The 23,004-nt window shown below is 41.3% G+C and overlaps 1 protein-coding gene across 1 annotated transcript in view; it reads left to right on the top strand.

Moving 5' to 3' along the window:
- Positions 1 to 276: 276 nt before the first annotated feature.
- nsmfb (NMDA receptor synaptonuclear signaling and neuronal migration factor b) overlaps positions 277 to 23,004 on the top strand; it is a 34,035-nt gene continuing 11,307 nt past the window's right edge. The window contains exons 1-10 of the mRNA XM_029511381.1: positions 277 to 347; positions 10,925 to 10,986; positions 12,206 to 12,970; positions 13,142 to 13,214; positions 14,535 to 14,540; positions 16,319 to 16,387; positions 20,196 to 20,248; positions 21,195 to 21,284; positions 21,986 to 22,113; positions 22,229 to 22,312. Coding sequence (XP_029367241.1) covers positions 277 to 347; positions 10,925 to 10,986; positions 12,206 to 12,970; positions 13,142 to 13,214; positions 14,535 to 14,540; positions 16,319 to 16,387; positions 20,196 to 20,248; positions 21,195 to 21,284; positions 21,986 to 22,113; positions 22,229 to 22,312 — 1,401 coding nt within the window. The remainder of the gene's footprint in view (positions 348 to 10,924; positions 10,987 to 12,205; positions 12,971 to 13,141; positions 13,215 to 14,534; positions 14,541 to 16,318; positions 16,388 to 20,195; positions 20,249 to 21,194; positions 21,285 to 21,985; positions 22,114 to 22,228; positions 22,313 to 23,004) is intronic.

Raw genomic sequence — 23,004 nt, 5'->3', positions numbered from 1 at the left:
CCGCTGCTGCTGCTCATCCAGCCTGCAGCTTTCTGGATCATTCAGCCTTTTCGTCCCAAATTATGCCGCTGAATCTGAAATCATTAAAGCCCTGCCCTGGTGGATTCGTGTGAATTCATCTGTTTTTTGTTTTTTTTTTAATTTTTATTTTATTTTATTTTATTTATTTTTTTTTTCCGTCTCGGTGAATCTTCTCTCGCTGGTGTCCCCCCCCCTTCCCCCCCGATCAGTGTGGGGAATGGTCTGTTTTCTCCCCGAAGTCGTTTCCACTTCAGCATGGGAACTGCGGTGTCCAAAAGGAAGAACCTGAGGAGTGATGCCATATCTTCCGTGGCCGCAAAAGTTCGGTGAGTGTGCGGGTACGTGCGGCGGGGTGCGGGGAGCCGCACGGAGGACCGGGGGAGGGGGCAGATGAGCTGGCTGCTTCGCAAATAAAGTCGGTATTTGTAGATGATGTGTGGAAATGCGTGTTGTAGGTGAAGTTAAAGGGAAGATCTGCTTGTTCCTTGTTCCAATCATGGTCTCAGAGCGAAGCCTGCTTCTGTAGGCTCGTGACTCCATCCGTCTCCGTCTGAAGCGCGGGTGGCGCAGCTTCTTTAAACTTTCCCTTTGGCTTCTTGCTTTTACTCTTGATTTATTTAACCTCAGTCATCTCTCTTTCTCTCTCTATTCTTATATGTATATATTTTATTAAAGCGTGAATTGGAATTATACGTCTCTGAATTGTCTTCCTGTCAAGTCTCTGAATAGGCTTCACTGTATGTCAGGATATTTCTGTTTAAGCTGAATCTTTGTGTAAGGTCCCCTTTTGTGAATATTTTGTACAGGTTCAACAGTATATCAATTGCTACATCATGATACCTGATGGAATTTGAAAGTGCTCCTAATATTGAGCATTTTGAATTTAACTGGAAGCTTTTCATTGCGTGAATTGAGCTTGTGGACATTTCTACCTTTGAAGCCTGACTTCAGGAAAAGCTTAGATATTTCACCTCTTAGTCCTTTTAACTCATGTTGGTGTTTACAGTATTTATGCAGCTTCCAGTCAGACGCACTGCACTTTCACCAAAATTCTAATGACATTTAACCTGATGAAAGGTTTGTGTCCTCGTTGTCAGATCAGTTTGTTTTCATTATGAAGGCTGCAGGATGACTAATGATCTACGGTAGGAGATGCACTATGTCGCCCACTTACTGACCTTATGAGCCAGAACATAAACAACTGAGGCTCCCTTGCTCTCAGTCATGACACATTTGCTCCTTTTATTTTTAAATGTATCCTGTGCAGAAAAATGCATGCCTATATGGATACATATGAACCTTTTTAAAAGTCAGAGAGAATCATGTTGGTAAACGCACTTTTTACTTTCTTTCATTCCTTCACAAACTCCTGAATAGACTCCCATTCAATCTAGCATGGAAGCGTTCACGATGGAAGAGCTTCACTCTTCTTAATCCTGCAGTGGCAGAAATCTTATCAGCAGCTTCGTCAAGGCTTCAGATGGGACCCTGTGTCACACCCAGTGTATAAGAATAATGTCAGCCATTGGAAAGCTGGAAAATACATTCCTCTTGGCCAGATTGTGATTTACATTATATTACATTTAATTGTGCTGCTCTAAGTAATAATAAAAGGTGCCATGCTGTTTGAAAGATGTGGAGTTCCAAATACATCCTGTGAATTTATAACATTTATATTATAACATTTATAACAATGATACCCACATAAGAAATGTGGGTATCATTCATGAAAGTTAATTTAAAGTTTAATTCGTTCAAAGGCAACAACCTAACATATCTCCTGAGCCGAAATCCAGTTAACAGGAAAAAATAATTGATTTCCCATCCTTATGTTACAATGTAAAGAGCAACAGAGAGAGTATTTCAACCGATAATTGCAATGCCAACATCCCTGTGTTGTAGGGAAACTGAGAAAACAGATAAATTACTGTTCCCACATCAGACTTATTAGTTTTAATAATTATTTGATTTTAAGCTGGTTGTGGAAAAAACTGAGTGTGAGCAATGAAAAAATGAAATGTTGAATATTTTAATGTTTATAAAATCATTATAATTTAGGGTTTTTGCTGCAATGTCAAAAGATTTTGTCCAGGATTGGCTTTATGTGCGACCTTCAACCCCAATTCTGAAAATGCCTGTACCAACTATTTATGGTCTGTAGTTTTGATGAATGTGACAACCAAGCCAGTTCCAGAGGCAGCAGCTCTCCTCATTAGTCTATGCACACAAACTCAGACCCAGTCAGTCTCTGACTTTATATAGTGTCTGTCTTTTAATTCTTATCTGGTTATTGCCTCGCTCTTTCACTTACACCTCATCCTTAACTCTCCATAAATCATTCTGATGGAAACCAGCGTCCCAGAGACAAATGTGGACCAGACCCAAGTCTTGTATACACCTCTCACTCTATCAGAGATCAGCAACCACACGCCACCTGACAAGGAGTTTAATGGATCTCACTGAACAGTAGCGTTCTTCCCTGATCCTCAGCTGCTGTGTCTGAGCTGAGCTGGGATTAGAGTTGTCTGAGCAGTGGCAGAGCTATTTTACCTTCTCTAACAAATCCAGTCGCATATCTTTTTCTTTGGGTGAACGTAGATTGTAATATCATAGAGCGATTAAGCTGGCATTTGTGTAATAGGATATTTATTCTCACCGCAGTCTCCTTTTCACCCCGTGCATGACACATTTGTCCACATCTGCCCCTTTAAGTATTATTCTACTCGCCATTTCACTTGACATTTCAAAGATCTGCACTAAAGCAATGAATTCTACTTGACTTTGGACACATTAGTCAGGTTCCTGCAATGGCAGAAAAGTCAACAGTGACAGTAGTGTCATTGCTTCAGATAGGACCCAGTATCATGTTTCAGAAGTATAGTATAGTATATACTATATAGTATAGTTTCATAGCATAGTATAGTTTCAGGCAACTAAAGGAGATGCAAAAAAGGAACTTTGATACAAAGGCTGTAATATGTGCAAATAACTCAAAGCACAATTATTTTTGCAAATAGCCTGAGATGATTTAAGCTGTAGTGATAATTTTTCACTGTCACCAAAAAAAAAAAAAAAATCAGGGCCAGGAGTGACCAGGAAAGTTCTTGAAAATTGCCTAGTCCCATGTCCCATTACAGCAGTTGGTACCAAACCTAGTAGCCATTTAATTCCACCAGTTGCAATGATGTTTATTAAAAACACAAGCAACTGTGTGAGGATCAGTCACATGGTCAGACACATCACAGGCACAAAATTTGCCCTGCTGGCTAAATATCTGGATCTGTGTGTGACTCCAAATGTAGACGTGTGGAATGTGACCTTGTTGTGACAAGTGGAGCACTGAGCTAACTAACTCTTTCTACTGAATAAAATAGAACAACTTATATAGATAGACCGGCCTCCCGTTTGTAAAATATGCAGCACTTGACAAAATAAGTTTAAGTTAAAAAAATGTATTAAAATTTTATTTTATTCACTTTTTGATTCTACCTTAATGTTATTTTTGTGTTTAAATTTTACTTTGTTGTTAATGTGTTGAAATGTCGATGTCTATCTATCTGTCCCTCTCCCTCTTTCTTTCTCGCTCTGTATTAAGTCCACTTAAGTTCAAAAACCATTTTATTCAAAATATAACATTTTTTCTGAGATAAAAAACTTTCTATACATCTCTAAAATAAAATGAAAAAAAAAAAAGTCAGTACTTTAAAATACACTTGAAATTGGAACTTAGCAATCTTTACGTGTCTTTTCTTATTATTGTGCTGAACTTTACGCCCTAAAGGCTTTACAGAATGTATTGTTGAGGTGTTTTAGAATAAAAGGTAAAAAAGGAAACATCATGGAAGATTGTGCCATTTCCCGTGTCACTCCTCATTGCAGGTTGTTAGAAGAAGCTGTTTAAACTGCGTCTGTCGCAGCAGGGAGCTCTCCGTCCTGTGAAAGCTGCGTCAGTGCTTTGCTCTTCTTTGTTCTTTGGTCAACTGAAGCAGTCATGTTTGTAAATACCAGTGTGCAGTGGACTGATAAAGCCCTGCGGAATTTCAGGGATCTCTTGTGGAATTTCAAATAGAACAAATAGAACAAAGATGTTAACATTGAAACCTCGTGCAAATCCGACCAACACATCATGCCAGTGAGTTGTTCTCTGGTTGAACGTTGATATTATCTCCAGGTCGTCCAGCTGCTGTCCATTATTTATGATCTTTGTTATTGCTGCATGGATGGCCTCCTGTTGGCAGAACTTTATTTACCAGGGGAATGCAAACCTGCACATAAATCTTTAATTATGTCTGGGAATTTGAGGGAAAAAACATTTTTTTATATGCTATACTGTAAGACACACAGTTGTCCTGTCCTTTATTTGACATGCGTGTAGAACAGCACACTTGACCAAGGCTGTCTGCTTTGATTAGCCACATGACAGGAAAAATTACAAGCACCTTAGCTCACGTCGCCTTTAATATCTCAAAAATGTTTGAGCCACTTTTGCAAGAATTGCACATCACAACAGGCCTGAAAAGGCCTTAATAGTTTCCACTTCGGTGAAAATGTGATTTCATGGCCTCTTTCCCACAAGATTGAGTGACCAGCAGCGACATTGTCCTCATCACTGCACAGATTAGCTCCTTTAATGGTTCACTGTAGCTATTAGGTAGGAAACATCTGGGTCCCTCTCTCTCACAAACTCCTCAGTGGGAAGGAGAAAGTAACTGCTCAGCTAAGGGAACTTGCAGAGTAGAGATGAGACAGTGCGCTTGCTGCAGTACCTCAGCACCAACACTAAAGCCCTGTTCAGAAGAACAAAACTTCGATCGGTCTATTCATTTTCATTCATACAGGAAATATCTAATTTGTATTAGTATGCTAAATTTCTGATGTGACAGATCTCACACAGCAAACAGAAGGGAGGAAATGTTCACGTCTGCAAATGAGGTTAGCTTTTTGAGGAAGTACAGTAGGTCAAGTCGTGTTGGATCACAAAATCATTATAATAATAAATTATTGTAAGGCATTTTCTGCCTTAATATTTCGCAGCTTTGTTTGAAAAACCACAAGAAACGAGAGGAAAGGGAAGGGAATAATGTTTTCTTCCTAAATATTTTTTAATTGGGGCCATTTTAAAACTACTTCTGTCTGTGAATTTCTGCTATCACTCATGCTGCCCGAGACAAATTTGTCCAAGATTGCTCCTGCTGAGCTGTTTGATCCTGACCTCAGATAGAGAATCTAAAAGCCTTTACGATCTAGTATCAAGTTTGTCCTGTAGCTCCGAATGATTCATTTTGTGCCACATTATACCTCTTACCCTTAATATCGGACCCCGGGAAGAATAGCTGCTGTCTTCTGCAGCTAATGGGGATCCAAATAAAGCTATTAAACTATTAATAAAGGCTCCTCTCCCCCATGTGAACTTGTGGCTGCCTCTTTGTGAGCAAGGACCCTGCCTGTTGTCTGCTCTGATGAGATAATTTACTCGTGTTTTTTCCCTCCAATACGCATTGATGAACCTTCTCGCACTCTCTTGGGAGATATGGCTAAATCCTGACTCGTGGCCTCAGTTCTTAGCGGAGTGGATCATGTGTCTGTGTCTTGATGAACCCAACCTATGGTACCTACGGTAAGAGAGGCAGAGCAGAAACAGGACGATAACACAGACCAAACGGATGTTGTACAAAGCCTCAGTCATAATATCTCACAGACACACACGTGTAGGCAGACAGGTGCAAACGTCATGGAAATGTAGCTGTTTCTATTTATAGCAAGCTTGGAGAATCAAATCTAGATCGTTGGCCACATATGTTAAGCCATGTGCACAACAAATTAATAATTCAAAATGATGACATACATGCAAAAAGGAGCTACTTTGTCTGCTGTCCTTATTCTTTTAGAAGTCAGCTGTTCATGTTAGTTTTGTGCAGCCGGTATTTTTCAGTTTTATCATTTCAGCCATCGATATTGTGTGTCATGTACTGTAAAGCATTGGCATCCCCCACACTGATTCTTCAATTTTAATCCTTAATTTAAGCCGCTACCCTCAAATCCCCTATACTGATTTCTCATCTCCTGTTCACATTTACTTTAATGACATTGAGCTCCTGAGGCTGTAATGATGCCCTGTTGATGATAAAAGCAGCTAGGTGAGCAGCAAGATGGCCGGTTCCCTCACTGATCTGACTGATTATGCGTTATGTTTATATCATTGATTATCTCCCAGCCAGCGGATGGAACATGGTGGGCACAGCAGGGTCACTGCATTAACAGAAGTCCTCCACTGGCAGCAGCTGCACTCACCTCACAGTCACAGTGAAAAGTTCGCTCTCAGACTTTATAATGACAGAAAAATGTCTGCTGCATGAGTTACTATGATACATTTTGTGGCTGATATTGCCTTTTATCAAATATCAGCCTATCCCTGCCATCCAGGTGTGATGGATGTCTGTCTACCTGCAGCTCCAGAAAACCTATTAAATCTAATTTAGATTTAACATTTTAAAGAAAGACCACAGTGTGATGGATGGAGGTGAACACAAAACAGTAACAAGGTGGCTAAATGGCCGGGATCTTGAAACTGATGTTCCCAAACCACAGTACATTATAACAACAATTTGTAAAACAAATAGCTTATGCAAATTGTGCTGCACAGAGTGACCTCGATAGCAGCGTCTCATGCGTTAGGTCTTAAGACTACCCAAACACCCTCAGGATACTTTCTCCACATACAGAATTATGTACAATCTGCACTAATCATAATTTTTAAATGAATTACAAGTCAGAGGACCAATGTTATTATCTTCTAAAGTTATAGGGGCTTCTTATGATGAAAAAATAGCACTTTCCCTCAGTTTAACAAAGATGCATTCTCTTTCATCTAATTTATCTGGTTTTAGTTTCATGGTTGGCAACTAAGTGGAGCCAGGACACAGATAAGTCGGGGAGACCAAAAGAAAAAAGGGCTGAATGAAAATCTCCAAGAGAGAGCAAATGTTGCTGTAATGGTCTCCTGAAAATGTAAATTAGCAAATGTTTTATAACAAATGAACCTCTCAGGTGATAGAATTTCAGTGTAGCCTGTCAATCCCCGAGTGGTCACAGAAAAACTTTGCAGCCGTAAAATATCACGATTGAAAAGGTTAATGACCTGTAGCACGGTACGTAACTACGAGCAACCGAACCGAGGCTTGCTGCTTTCTCACAGCTCCTGCAGCTTCAGCCTGTTTTCCACCCACTAAGATCCACAGCTGCCAGTGGAAACAGATGCAATCGGCATTCAGAACAGGGTCAACATGAAACACTCAGGGATGAAATGGTTCAGCTGCAGGATAGAGGTTATACTTTTAAAATCATTCAATAACCCATCAAAGTGTCTCACATAGAGACTCCTCATTTGTAGGAGCGCCAAGTCTGCATGGTGGCCAGTAGCTCACTCTCTCCTTCCTCTGCCATCAGATTCACAAATTTCTGTTCCCACATCGATCAGATCATTATTTATCACAGCGTGGCATTGTGTGAGCATGGAACTTTGCTATTGTGGAGGTCATGCATTCGACCATTGGCATCTCATGACTGCCTTTTAGACACCCTGGTAAAGGTATACGTGGATTAAGAATGAGAACGGCAAATAAAGAAATGGGATTAAGAAGAGTAGAAAGAGTTGGAGTAGTGAGGAAGGAAACCGGAGCTCAAGATCACAGAGGGAGCAGAAGGCCTATGTAGCAGTAACCTGACTGGCTGAACAGAGTGCGTATCTAACCTTAAAGAAGTCACAAGAGAGTCAATGTGACTACGTGGCCACTGGGACACAGTGCATATGAACAGAGTAACACACACTCCAGCACACATCGACAAAACACAGCCACTCAATCAAGCCAGCAAAGTGCAGTCATTCGTGTATCTGTAACACTGAGGCTCTTCGCTTCTCCAACTCCATGGCTTGCGAATCTTTCCCCAGGCATCTACACCACTTCTATGTCCCTGACATACTGTACAGCAATTCCACCACTTCACACATCGAGAGAGGGGAGGAGGAGCAGCCTGACATATGACAGAGACTCAAGAGCACAATACCATCTGCTTTCTGAATCACCTTTTATTTATTAGTCTTTCTTAGCTTGTTATGCCTCCCTCCTGCCTACAATGTCCCACTCCATCCTTATTGTAATTTTTTTGTCCGATAGTACATCTCCTTTTTTTCACATTTATACCACCCCTTCCTCCAGGCACATGAGAAGGGGTAGTATAAGTAGAACAAAAAAAAAAAAAAAAAATACTGGGAAAGCAGCTTCATAGGACCAAAGCAAAATGAGGCACAGCTTGATGGTGTGATGTATCCCTGTCCTTTTAGTGATGTCTCTGCTTACAGTGAACACTGCAACCAGTACTATTAATAATGGCTTCATCCATCCATCCATCCATCTTCTCCCACTTTTCCGTGGGGGGTGCTGGAGCCAATCCCAGCCAAAGTTATGGGTGAGGGCGGGGCACACCGCGGACAGGTGACCATCAGGGAGCGACTCCGCTCTACTGCTGCTCCCATATTTCTATGAACTTCACGCAGCATCATGTGTTCCTGCTGCACCTGTATTGACTATCCCGTCATCCCGCTCTCATGTCTCCCTACTCTACCCAACGTTTCCTCCCCCGTGTGTCTCTCTCTCTCTCTCTACCGTTCATGGGATCTGTTGGGTCTCTTTAAATATTTTTAGAACGAGTTTGGTCTAGACCTGCTCTACATGTAGTGCCTCGATGTAACTTTGTTATGATTTGGCACTATATAAATAAATCTGATTCGATTTTGTAAGAAGCCGTGTTGTGTTGAAGTCTATTGGAAAATCTCCTTCTTTCTCATTTGATTTATTAGCTCAGTAAATGTTTTCCTAACGAGTTTAAGGTCTAAGCCATTAGTTTTAATTCTTCATGATGTTCACTTTTTAAAAGATGCTCCCACTTACAGGAAAACAGACCAGAAAGCTGTGGATGGATTTGGGGGCGTGGCTACTGTGTGATTAATATACTGTAACACCTAATAGGAACAGAGTACAGACCCACACTCCTCTTCGTTTTGCCCTCTCCTCCAAACGTGATTTCTTCTGACTGCAAAAGCAAAACAGCAGAGCCCAAATGAAAATCTCAAGACATGCAGGCTATAGCAGTAGTGATAGGTACAATCAAATAACAGATAATGACCAACACAATGCAATAGTTTCACAATACAAAGGCTGTATGAGGGAGCAGAATTGAAGATCAAATACCATGTGGACCGAAATGTTTAACTGTTCAAGAAAATGCTGGTCTGTTGTATCGGCAGAACTGAAACGCTTGCCTGGGTTGGTTCTGTATTATTCTCTATACAGAGGCAGATACATCACGATTAACCATTTCTCATAAGCGTTAAATTCAATAAATACAAAAACTGCAAATAAAAATGACCAGTTTCCTTTCAACCTACAGTATTCTACACACACACACACACACACACACATATATATATATGAATATGTATATGAGATATGTTTTCACATCCCTCTTCTCTCAGTGCCGTAAATGGAATTTTTATTGGAAGGAGTTTAAGGAGTCAAGCTGACATATCAGAGATGACAGCGATTTCTTTTTCGTGCCCCCTCCTCCTCTTCCTCCTCCTCTATCAACCAAGCAGGGAGGGTTTTTTTTACAGGGAGTGCTGCTGACTGCACGTGCCACCTCATATTTAATTATTTACAGTGTCGTAGCAGGAAAGCATATAGGGTACAGCAACAACACAGCAATTCCATTTTACTGCAGCCCCCCTGAGATTTAGCCCTGCATGCACGTAGAAAACATATTGTGTGTTAATGTGTGTGCGTTGCCTATTTATTTTTCTGCATGCTGTTACAACTGCACACACAGAGGATGTGTAAGTCTGTCTGTGTATCTTTGTCTGCAGATGGTACGAATGCCACATTGTAGGGAGTGGGAGGAAAGTTATTATAGGCTTTACTGGTTCCCTATAGGTGTTTTTGAGTGTGTGTGTGTGTGTGCGTGTGTGTGTGTGCATGCATGCGTGTGTGTGTGTGTGGCCTATATCTTTTATGATGAAGAGTGTCTGTGTTTCAGCTGCAGATGCATATATACTACAGTTGAAGAATCTTATCTCAATCTATAGAACACTCTCACTCACTCACTTTCCACCGCTTGCCTGAAACTCCCATGGATTCATGCCTGTAGCCTTTTTGTGCATTTCAATCAAAGAACATGGGTTAAGACCGAAATACGTTTAATGGGACTTGTATTAACTGTATGTATGAATTGAATGAAACCCAGATATAATTCACTTTTCATACGGTACAGAGAACAGTGTCGAACTATTTCAGAGGTGAGAGTTTAATGATTGGTTTAATCAGAGAAATCCCAGGCTGCCCCCTGTCCTTTTTTTTACAGTTCTCTACAATACTTTCTGCAACGCATTGCAGACATGCTGAGAATGAATTTTTGCATGAGGACAACATCATTACATTTCTTTGGCAACACTAAAAGCTCATATCTGACAGCAGCAATGTTGCATTCCATGTCAAGAGGCCATTATGTTTTAATAAACTACAGACGGTCTGCAGTTGCTCACTCTCACATGTATAAGTGCTTGCATTTATTTTAGCTGGCACATGTGATGTCACAGTCCCCTGTGTGGCCTATCAGCTGTGCAGGGGGAGGCAAGCTGTGTCTCCCAAGCTGTTTCTCAGTCCTGCAGTCACTAGATAAGAACACTTTGCTACCTTGGCTAGAGACGGCTGTTACAGAATATAGTTTCAGGACATTAACAATGAAATCAACAATGCTGCTGACTGTTTGTGTGGCCAAGTTCCTGTGAAACCGTGAACAGGGTCACTAGAAGAGATCAGGTTTAATTGCTGTTCTTGTTGTGTCTCTACAGAGCAGCCAGAGCATTTGGAGACTACCTGGCCAATACCAATCCAGAGAACCGCAACGGAGCAGGTGACTCGCACACTCTGGTCATTAAGTTGTTATTCAGCAATCAACAGTGAACACCCAGGAGTCTGGTCTTACACCGGCGAGGTCTTCATTGCAGCTTCATTGCAACTTCATTGCAGTAAAACATTTATTTGGCTTGATTGGACATGATGTTTTTCCCATGTAGGGGAAAACATTTCAATATAATCAGTTCTATCACAGAAGCATCTGTTTTTAGGCATTTTTTTGTAATACATAAAATTTTCCACTTTGCCAAATCCCCAAAGTGACCTGCTAATGTCAGCGTTTCTGCAGGAAAATGCATTTAACTAGTTGTTGTTGTACCTGCCTCACTATCAGCATTAATGTCAGTTGAAATGTAGAGCCGTTCAGTTTCACAGCGAAATCAGTCTCAACTCTCATCAGATTTGTGTAAGGTAGCATTTCTCTGCAAATGAAAACAAGCATCTGCTAATTAGAGGGCACATTGGTGTACAAACCCCTTAAAAGATCCCCTAAGATGAATTTGAATGCCAATCCTGAGCAGACCTTGGTTAGCTTGTTAGTCTGACAGAATTTTCATGATTCAATTATTTTTCCAGAAACAGTAATAGTAGTAGCTGGTGTCACTAAGCAAGCAATGCTTCTCAAATCTATTTTGCAAAGATGCATAGATGAAATTCACGGTACAACTGAGTCAAACAAAGTCTGCTCAATATTAGTAAAGCTGCTCACTTTATTACTGATATCACTCTGCAACAATCATGAGTCTTATTCACATATCCACTGCGCAGAGTATGGAAGCCTCACCTGTTCCTGTGAGCTAACACTTATTTACAAACCTGCGGCCTTGCAGCTGCTTACCTATGCGAAGGATTGTCCTTCTTAATGACTGTGGGCGTTGGAGGAGCTTTTGTTTCTGCCTTCATGTCCTGCATCAGCTCATCCATATTCACACTTTTATCATTTGCCTTATTCTTTTTGGGATCAACTACAGTTCAGCTTCTCCTTGTCATCCTCCTGAAAGCTTTGCTGGTTCGTAAATGTTTGCCACGCTGCCAACCGTATAAACACTCAGAAGAAAGTTTAATTATTATTTATATTCATATTTATATTGCAGGTATTTATCTGATAGTTGTTTACAAGAGCTGCATAGATTACACAGAAAACATTCTCTGTCACTTTCTTTGAATGTGAATTATTTCTTTCCACCTGCTCTCTCTTTCACGCCCTCTACCTTCAGATCACTTGTTGTCCGAAACCTTCCCTGGCCAAGATTGCGAATCTCCTGACGTTAGACGCTTACACAACAACAATCTCCCACCACAGAGCTGCTGTTTGCCTGTAGAGAAACCCAGCCAGTCCAGCCAATCCAACCTCAGTGCTCATCCCCAGCCTCTGGTCAGCACCCTCCCTGCTCCAGCATCTTCAGGGCCTTCCAAACGTCGGCTCTCTGTTGAGCGCAGCCTCTCGGCAGAGGACCCACCAGGTCCCAGAGGTCCAGAGGGCAGTGTTGCAGTGAAGCCAGCCAGAGTATACACAATCACCAGGGAAGGAGGGATGACCCTGGGGGGCCGTGGTACAGAGGAGAGCCTGGAGCTGGAGGTGCTGAAGGGCTCCAGGGATCAGCCTCTGTCCCAGACCCCTGTTACTGCCAACCACAACCCATCCTGTACCAGCCAGCCAGCTGCCTCTATCACCCGCGGTAGCCATCATCGTGGTAGCCACCACCGCAGCAACACCCACCACAATGCCCACCAGCACCACGGAGGCCCAGCGACTTCGTCACAGCCCCTGCAGAGCGCAGGGAACACCAGTAACATCCGAGACTGGGGAGTGAGGCGTGGGGGGTCGCGGGACGACTGCACCCCGGACTGTGTGGCCTGCATTCGAGCTCCATGCCAAAGTCAGCGCTCCCTTGACCAGGATACCTCACCACGTGATGGAGGGAAGCACAAGAGAATGGACAGGATGTACAGTGAAGAGAGGCCATCTAATGATGACAGAGGTAAACATAAATGTGATGATTTGTAAATTAATATGAATGAAAGGAAGGAATCGCAGATGCATCTGCTTTGTCAATGGCCTTGTTATTTATTGCCTACAAGACAAAACAAAAACAAAAAAAAAAAAATCCTTTTTATCACGCTTATACCCTTTCGGTTTTCTGTGTTTGCAGAGGACACGCCAAATAGCTGGTTCCCCAAAGAAAATATGTTCAGCTTTCAGACAGCCACCACTACCATGCAGGCGTGAGTATGGACATTCACTCCTACTCTCTACATTACTAAACCAATACTGCGCTCAGAAGATAGTGACCAGTCTTCCCTCTGACGCTTTCATACACATTACTTTTCCCATCTTGTATTCCACAATCATTTAAGAAATATGGCAGAAATTAGAAAGACTTCCATACCTGGTGATACTGAACAGAACCTTTCTATGGTGGTGAACACAGGTGCAAAAGGCACAACATAAAAAGTGTGCTGGCTTCACTGTGTTGACCCATCCATCTTGTTTGATCCTTCCTGCTGCTGCACCTGTGCTGCCCCACAGGAGAGTCACCCTGCCTCCAAGCAGAACATTTGGTGAACATTAATATCCAAGTACTGGCTGGTGAAATGCTAAAGGTTAACTCATCAACCAGTAGGGATATACTTAGTTACATGGATCCCCTGCTTTCTTGATACTGTCCTGTTGGTGGACATCATTTTATTTAATCGAGTGTTTTCTTTTTAAAAAATTGTTTAGGCGGTGATGCAGGGTTAAGAGTTTTCAAATCAATGCTCTCTTGTATAAGAGTTCATTAATCTTGAGTCATGAGTCAATGATCTTAGAATTGGCCAAATCTGGAAAGTAGAGTATATGCATTGAGCAAGATACACACAGAACAAAATACACACACACAGTGTGGCTTCCACTCTTCATGACGAGGAAATAATCACCTAGCACCCACATCTTGTAATTATGACCCTCTAACAATCAAAGCTCAGCCACCATGGTGGTTTCTCTTGTCTCACCCACGCTGCCTCTTCTCCCTCCATATGTCAGCACCGGTTTCTTTTTTCCATCTGTTTCAGTCTGTCCCTGTGAGGGTCAGGCTGATATACAGCGCTGACACTGGCCCTTGATTAAAATCATTGATCACTGTCTTCTATCTCTAGTATGATCCAATCTGATTTGTTGGAGTTTTCTTGGCCATAAATACACTTAAGAAACTTTTTATGTGCGCACAGTCCTCGACATCAACTATCAAAGTATATTTTTATATAAAATGTAAGAACATATTATTCTTCTTTTTAGTTATTGATACTAATGTGGATATCATTATGAGATGTATGTCCTTGTTATATTGTACATATTGAGTAAAAAGTCAGGAATTTCTTTTTTTTTTTTTTTTTTGTTGCTTCTTGTTATGTTTTTTCCACCTGAAGGTGAGAACTGGAACATAACCCAGTCTCTGAAATGTGTGTGGAGTATCTTGCTAGCCCTGTTGCTCTAACTTCATTTTCTCTTGGTCTTCTCTTCTTCCTCTCCTCTCTTCGTGGCGGCTTTCCAAACCACGACTGTAGAATATCGTGAGTAAATCTTTGAACCACCCCCACTGTTCTTTCTCGTTGCTCTTTTCTTTTTTTTTTCCTCGCTCTGTCAGTTAGATAACATGTCTTCAACCCTTTTCCTTGTGTGGCTTTGTGTTATCAATTCAGCTGTGTCCCTCACCCCCTGAACCTCAGTGTCTGCTGGACTGAGTGTTTGAAGTTACCGGTTCTGTCAATAATCTGCCTGGAACAAGAGTGCAGGAATTAAATGGAGACAACACTGAATTCACAGATTGGACAGGAATATTATACATTTGTGATAGGTCTTGTGATAGGTCTGAGTTAAGTGCTGCAGTATTGGGGCACCTCTAATAAAAAAAAAAGAAAAAAAGAAAGAAAAAAAAAAAGAAGACGCTTTCTTTTATATGACAAACAATCACAGTGGAACATACATGACTTATTGCAAACCTAATGTGCCTAAAGCTGTTATCTTATGCAACCACCATGAAAAGCATACTGGTAAAAGCAAAGTATAGCTTCAGGAAAAGCCATTTTCTATTGTTTAATCTGAAATTAGACACAGATGAAGCACATGAATAGTATAACTAACAATGTATATTCACAAATGTAGCATGACTGCTGCTTTTACCATTATAAGAAGAAGGGCACAGGGCACTTCAAGTAATTCTTATGAAATAAATATCGATTGTCTCATCAGCGACCATTTACAGTTTTGGAAGGAGGAAAATGGAAGATAGAGTTTCTGAACGATATCATCAGCTAAACCATCGGCAGCATCACACGCTGCAAGTTAAATTTGTGATTTTTGTTTCGGGTTTTCATGTACTATTTTATGCACATCACCAAATAGGCCCAGGGTTTAATTTGCAGACAGACTCCATTTTGGTGGAAAAAAACTGATGAAATGTGCTCTCAGCTCTCAGAGGTTCTGCCAGGTCCAGATGGCGGGAAGTGTGGCAGGCTAAAGGAAGAGTTTCTTCCAACATGTTCATTGTTTCAGGGAGCGGGAAGAGAAAGTGATGGACAGGACACAACTTCTTTTCAGACATGCACTGTCACAGATGATTCTCATTATGTCTGACATCCTGTCAGAGCCATTACTGTCCCCTTTGGGAAGGGCACGCCCACACTGACCAACATAAATGCTGGCACAATAAGACATAATAAACATCAAGATAGTAACACAGAATGCTTTAAAACTCATGCTCATGACACTGACAGTTGACTGTTATGGGACCAAGAATTAGAGGGTGAGTACCTGTGTCCTGATGGTATATTTCAATGACAATATCTGGGCAGCATGGGCAGTTTCTAGGCTATTTAGCATTCTCTTTTCCTGTAGACACCTAGTTTGTGGCCCTAGTGTGTGTGTGTGTGTGTGTGTGTGTTTACTACATGAGAATATCCACAGTGGTGGATGAAACGTCCCTGTGCTGTGAACTCTAACCACGCTACCGCCTACCAAAGCTCACCAATCCCGAATCCTACCGTGACCCTATACTGTTTCCCCCTCTCACCTGACATCACATTTATGCCCGAACCCGACAAAGACCCAGAGGGCTTAAGTGTGGTCAGAGTCTCTCTGCTTCATGACCTTTAATCAGAAAAACTGAACAAAACAAACAGAAACTATAGCTCATAACTGAAAGTCTCAGGACCAAGCCATAAGTGATTTCTGATTTACATCATAAAACTTCTCGTACCTCTTGGGTCAGTTTGGGTTCAGACAAAAATTCTTGGGGATTAGGTCAGGTGCAGCTGGAACCAAACCACTTAACACTTTGACGTCCCGGCAGGGCTTTCCGCGGCATTGCTGAGAGAAAGAGGCGGAAAAGAGAGCAGGAGGCAGCCACCATGATGGAGAGGTACCGTGTCCTGTCCTGTCCTGTGTGGTGCAGAATTGTCCCTGTTTCAGAGCGATGAGATTATCTTCTTGACACATCATCATCATCATAGGTTTCTTATGAGATCTAAAAATTGTGTGTGTGTCACACACAGAGAGAGCCAGACTTAGAGCAGTGACTGATTTTCCTTCATTTGCCAATGGGCTGCAGTTTCATTGAGTATGATGGGGTTTAATGGCCATTATTTGAATTAGAGCTTTTAAAGTGATGGTTTACCAAATGCTTTTCTTAATACAGTTAAATACACACTGTGTTAGATCCATTTCAAGAATGATACAGTTAGTGAACAACAGAATAGTTGGCTTTATTCCTTTCTTATTTTTGCACAATATGCAATAAATAAAATCCAGCAGCCAGTCATACATATGGTAGCGTATCCCCCTTATTTTGTGTGCTTATACTGTGACATAATTCCACCAGCATGTTGTCAGCAAAACACAGCTGTCCATGACATATTGTCTTGTTCTTATGTGAAGAGCTGGTATTGCTGCAGTAAAGAAAAGGTTTTTCTTGATTGAACTTTATGTTTTGCTGCAGTGAGTAAGTATCTCTCCAAAGCCAGAGCTTTCAGTACAGAAAATGGGGGTTAGTTATTTCTTCTTTGTAGAAAATGGTTTCAATGAGAAATTATTATTTTTTTTGGTGTGTGTGTGTGTGTGTATGTGTGTGTCCTTTCACTTTAACACCTGGTTGTTATAGAGACGGGTGCCTCCTGTTGGCCAGGACATGACATCCCATGACATCAGTGAAGCTGTAGAATTTCCTGTCCACATATTACTTATAGATGCTGCCATATTTAAGGTCCACCCAAAAGGTTTGCTTTCGACACATCTTGTACAGTATGTGAATAAATTATGTTCGGAAAAACGGAGATTGCAGCAGTGAAATAATATCAGACATGGTTAAGAAGCTTGTTAATAAAGTCAGTTAACGATAACTGGAGTAACGTTAGTAACGGAGTAAATAATTTTGAATAGATTATCACTTTATTACACATCATTAATCATTAGTACACAATGCATGTTTTAAAGTTTTGTTGTATTTACCAAGTGAGACAATCTCATACAAATCACTTCAACTGTGAATAACTGAAGACCCACTCTGTAGTTATTCCGATGATTCAGCAGTTTGAAACAGCTCAAACACACACAAACAGTGTGGTGGTCTTTCTAAGGCCATCACAAACCTTGTATCTGTGTCCTGATGTGTGTGTGCAGTGAGTCCTGGGGGAGAGTGGCAGGTTTAATCACTGTTCCTCACTGAACACTGACGTGCCAAACCAAGGTCTAGCAATACTGAGCCGTAGCTCACTGCCGCCTCTCAAAGGCAATGACTTAATCAATATTTGGCAACAACTCAGACATGCAATTTGTTGTGTGAGGCTGCATTTGTGTGTGTTTTGTAAGACAGAGCAACATGCACAGCGCTGTGTGACAGACTCTCAGTGTGCATCGTTTTAGCTGCCTCTAAGGGTGCGCACATCTATTTACACATGTTTGAATAAGCGAGACACATTTCCTCTCCAAAGGCCACAGTTGTAGTTGCAGAGTTGGTGAGATAGTTGCAGAATAATAGAAATACACACATTCAGAAACGCACGCTGAAAGGAATTTGTGTTGAAAACAAACGAACAAAAAAAATAAAAAAAGCAACACTGGTTGACTGATGGAGCCCCCTCTCCTCTGACTCATCCCTCTATTTTAGGCCCTGCCTTCACGACTCCTGTAATCTTCACTGACATGTCACTGTATAGACTTGAAACTGAATCCCGGATGCAAAATGGTTTTAGACAGAAATATGAACTTTGACAGGTGTGTGCTTTGCGTTTACTTCAAACTTCGTGAACCCCACTACTATTCGCTCAGGTTTACGCAATCATATTAGCTTGATTTCCCTTTTTTGTGAATAAACATAATTTTTTTACTTGACGGTCATGACTGACACAGAAGAGTAGTTGAGGGTTATTACTGAATAATGAGTAGTGGCGTCGTAGAGGAGCCATATCAGGAGTTTCACTGTTTCAAATACATCTACTCAACAACAGAACTTCATCAATATACAACTTTTGAGACCACTGCACTATTAAGATTACAGATCCACCAAAATGACCATCAGGGCGAACCTCACTCCGCTGGTTAAAATAAGAACAGAGATTGTTTTGAAGTCGATCGGAAAATCATCCTACTTGTCCCTTCATTTATTACCTGTGAATATTTTCCAAATGAATTTGTGGTCTCACTCTCCAGTTTGAGGTCTTCTTGAGTAATCAGAGCCCAGAGCAGGTCAGATCCATCACTCCTCATCAGTTCCACCTTCTCCTCCAAATATTGTTTCTCCTGGTTTCACAAAACCAAGATAGCAGATGGTAACTTCTAACACAAACCAACAGGAGATCTGTTTTGGTTTACACATGGCTGAAACTTAAATGGCTCAGTGAAACAAGGTTTACCACTGGTTGGCTTCACACTGTAAATATTCAGCTGTGTACCCAAGGAAAAATGAGAGGGTGTAAAAGAGCTAAATCATTCAGTTTTCGAGATACTTGGCAAATTAATTGGATTCGCTTAACTTTCAGAATCCAACACTGTACGTGAAAATTTGCAACTGAATTAATGTCATATGTTACTCTGTGATTTCACTATGATACAGCTGTGAGACGAGCAAAAGACAGAGGAAAAACGAAAAAGGTTATCTTTATCCAATGTACACGCTGCACGAGTTTCTCTGCTGCAAGGAGCTCTTAGTCTCATAGCCTCACCTAAGGATTTACAAACATTTCAATGAGTGCAAGGCAAACTTACATTCCAAATCATGATGTATAATAAAAACCTGTGTTTTAGACTCTATGTGGCTCCACTTGCTGCCACTTACAGCTGAATTTGTATTCCGCTTCTGCTCCTTTCTTCTGTTTGCTTTCCTGACTTTCTCTCTAAACTGGTCTTTTTCTCCAGTGGTGCAAACCATGAATCATACATTGCCTTACATGAAAATAAATAAATAAATAAATGAATAAATCCAAGACTGCAGCCAGAGGAGAAGACTGTAAGAACAATCACAGTCAGTCATACAACTGAGAGATTCAGTATCAAAATTTCCAAGACTGATGATGAAACACATATTCAGTGATCCCTAACAAATAAGTATTTTAATGAATCAAAAGCAATCAGTCCTATGAAAGATTTCAAGCTTCTTGCAGGAGTTTGACAGAAGTTATCTGAGTAACTTCAAACACTCATTTAAAGCACTAGCTTGGATTCTTGAGAGTTTGGTGCAATGTTTGAAAAAGTATTGATACCAAATCCACTTTTTCAGATTTCCATAAGTTACTTCTCCGGAGCAAGGTGGTGAACTACTATATTGTAGCTGGCACATGCCAGGAGAATGTGGCCAGTCACAAATACAGTTTAAAATTGAAAAGCTGTATCAGCTGTGAAAATCCTTCCTCTATCCGATGGTGAAAACTGACTAAAACCTTCTGCTCAGCACAGGTTAATGGAGAAACTCTTTCGCTCAGCATTTTGTACTGAGCACTGAGCAGCTGCAACACAAATTGTGCAAGAGCAAAGGTTTCCTCTGGGCTGGATGGAAGAAACAGCTTCTTTTTCTTATAGTGGGGATGTTGGTATCAGTCTTGGTCACTTGTTAAGGTTGATGACCTGGGGCCACAGCTCCCAAAACGTTTGAGTCATGGTTTGATTGTGTAGTGCACAGCCCGATGTCTGTCGTTCTGATATCTCTGTCTCATCCCTCTCTTTCTTGAAAATTGAAGAAATTTCCGGAAACATCTTAGGATGGTGGGCAGCCGCAGGATGAAAGCCCAGAGTAAGTCTTTCAGTTAATCTGTGTATTTATGTATGCTGATGTCACTCCCGTTCAATGCACTGCATGTGTCTTATCAGAGCATAGCCATACTTTACGAATAGGGTAAGAGTACTGTGCATGTGTAAGAACAGATTGCGTTAGAGGATGTGCATGAATCAGACAGGTCATTGTAACCATACTGCATGTGTGTCATTAGTCACTTTGCAGTAAAGTGTATGTGCAGTATGTACTGTAAGTGGTTGTGTCTGATTGTGACCCCGTACTCACTCACATTTGCTCTGTTGTGTTGCAAACATGAAGATCTGTGCTGTTGTTGATTTAACTGACAAACTTAATGTGATAAAAATGTGCACTCTGTGTCTTTGCTGATTTTCTCTCACTCTGACACCTAACATCTGATATCGTGAAAAGTTTTTGGCAGCAGAATTTTTGAAATATGACTGACAGTCGTTCTCCATTCAATAGAATTTTTTTCTCTTTTTTCTCTTATTTTGTCACTGAAACTTCTGAGTGTCAATAATTTGCTGTTTGTGTTTATAATAAGAGGGTATATTAATTAATCAAATATGAGAAAATGAAGAATCATGGTGGTAGCTGTACACAGAATCCAACAAATCCCCTACAATGCGCTGACACACACACCACGGTTGTGTAACAGGAACAATGGGGACAGTTAAGCTGGGAATTTCTGTTAAAAGCTCTGCTCTGTAAGAATTTGTTAGATTATCACTTGTTTGCTCAGATTAATGATTTAGTCACAAAAATGAGCATCAGTTAAAAAAGATTTAATTACCAAAACACTCAAAACAGTTAAGTTACGTAACAGAGCCATTAGAGTCGGGATCAGTAAGACAGAACCTCTAATATCTGAAGCTGATCATGACTTGAAGTGTGAGAGGGTGCGTGTGTGTACATGTGTGACTTCCTCCCCTCCCAACTCCATCAGCCTTTGCCGAACGCCGAGCCAAGAGCTTCAGCCGCTCGTGGAGTGACCCCACCCCTGTCAAGCCTGACTCACTGCATGACTCCAGAGACAGTGAGTGGACACGGTCTCCATCACTGGCACACATGAACAAAACCACGCACACACACACACACTTACTGTACATAGCACACACACAGAGACACACGATGCTTTACTACAATAGAGACAGGCCAGTTTTACTTACACACAAAATAAAAAAAATTAAAAAAAAACCAAAGTGAAGCACAGTAGTTTGTGCATTTGGGAGAATATAAAATGACACCGAAATAGACAAACCACACAGACACACAAAATATTTTTGCTTTCACACACATGAGACAAACACACATATAAGGATATGGTAACACGCACTCTTATTGTAGTGTTGTAGTGTAGTGTATCTGTTTATAATGCAGAGTGCATGGCTTCTAACTGAACTCTGCCTGTTTGCGTGTGTGTACTCGGACTCTTGTGTGAATCTTTGTTCATCTACACAGAGCCACCCACACTTCTCAACCTGTTTTCCTCCTGCCTGACGCTTGTTGTAGCTGTGTGCATCAGGCCGGGAGCATAAGAGGAGTGTCATTGTGTTGTTCTGTGTTGTCTGCTGTCTGATTTTAACTGCTGTGCGCCTCCTCTGTCCTGGAAAAATAATACAACAGGTGCAGCACTTTTAAATGGAGCACTTCTCTAACCACATTTCTGGGTTATCCTTTCATCTCACCCTTTGATCGTGCGTGTGTGTGTGTGTTTGGCATGTGTCTGTGGGCCAGGTGGTGAGCTTCATACCTCTTCAGGGAACCTAGACGAAGGGCTGGATGAGGATGCTGACTGGGAGGAGGAGAGGGAGATGGAAAGAGTGGCCTGTGAGGGAGAGGATTTCATTCCACCCAAAATCATGGTGAGGTTCCTGTCATTCAGCTCTCCAACTAATTTACTCACAATATGGCCAGAAAGTGTTTCATATCTGTAAAAGGCAGCACTGATTTTCTTGGTATTGTTGCTGTTTTCCATAGCTGATATCCTCCAAAGTCCCAAAGGCGGAGTACGTTCCCAACATCATCCGCAGGGATGACCCCTCCATCATCCCCATCCTTTATGTGAGTGTCAGTCACTGACAGCGTTAAAGCACTGTTGGATTTCAGTTATTTCAGTGTCTGCTGTCTTTTTCTATTCTGCCACAGACAGGATGCAAATAAACACAAAGCCAAACAGTTAGGATGGATGTCACAACATTGCTTTTCTTAAATGTTCCCACTGTCATTAGAAGTATCTACACAGCATGCACTTCATTACAACCTTACATCCTCACATTATTACATCCTCTCAGCCTTACAGCATCACATTCTTACATCCTCACATTCTTACACCCTCAAATTATTACATCCTCATAGCCTTACAGCCTCACATTCTTACATCCTCTCAGCCTTACAGCCTCACAACCTCACAGCTTTACAGGCTTACAGCCTACGAGCCTTACGAGCTCACAGTTTTACAGCCCTAGAGCCTTCTTATCAGACTTTCATCAGTACAGTCAGATGTCAGATTTATTCCATTTATTACATTGCGTCTCATAAACCGTCCTATGATTAGCAACACTGTAGACACCATGCTTTATTTGACTGTTGTGAGCCAAGGCGGCTCACAACAAGAGGATTGAACAAGGACTGATCTGTGTGTTGAGCCCTCTGCTTTATCAGCATGAAGAATGATTGTTAAAGAGCATCTTCTGCTCTGCCAAAGCATCTGCTAACAGTCCATGTCTGGTAGACCTGCATGGTGCATGATGATT

The sequence above is a fragment of the Echeneis naucrates genome, chromosome 9 (genome assembly GCF_900963305.1).
Source record: "Echeneis naucrates chromosome 9, fEcheNa1.1, whole genome shotgun sequence".
Classification (NCBI taxonomy): Eukaryota; Metazoa; Chordata; class Actinopteri; order Carangiformes; family Echeneidae; genus Echeneis; species Echeneis naucrates.
This window is presented reverse-complemented; position numbering and strand designations above follow the sequence as displayed.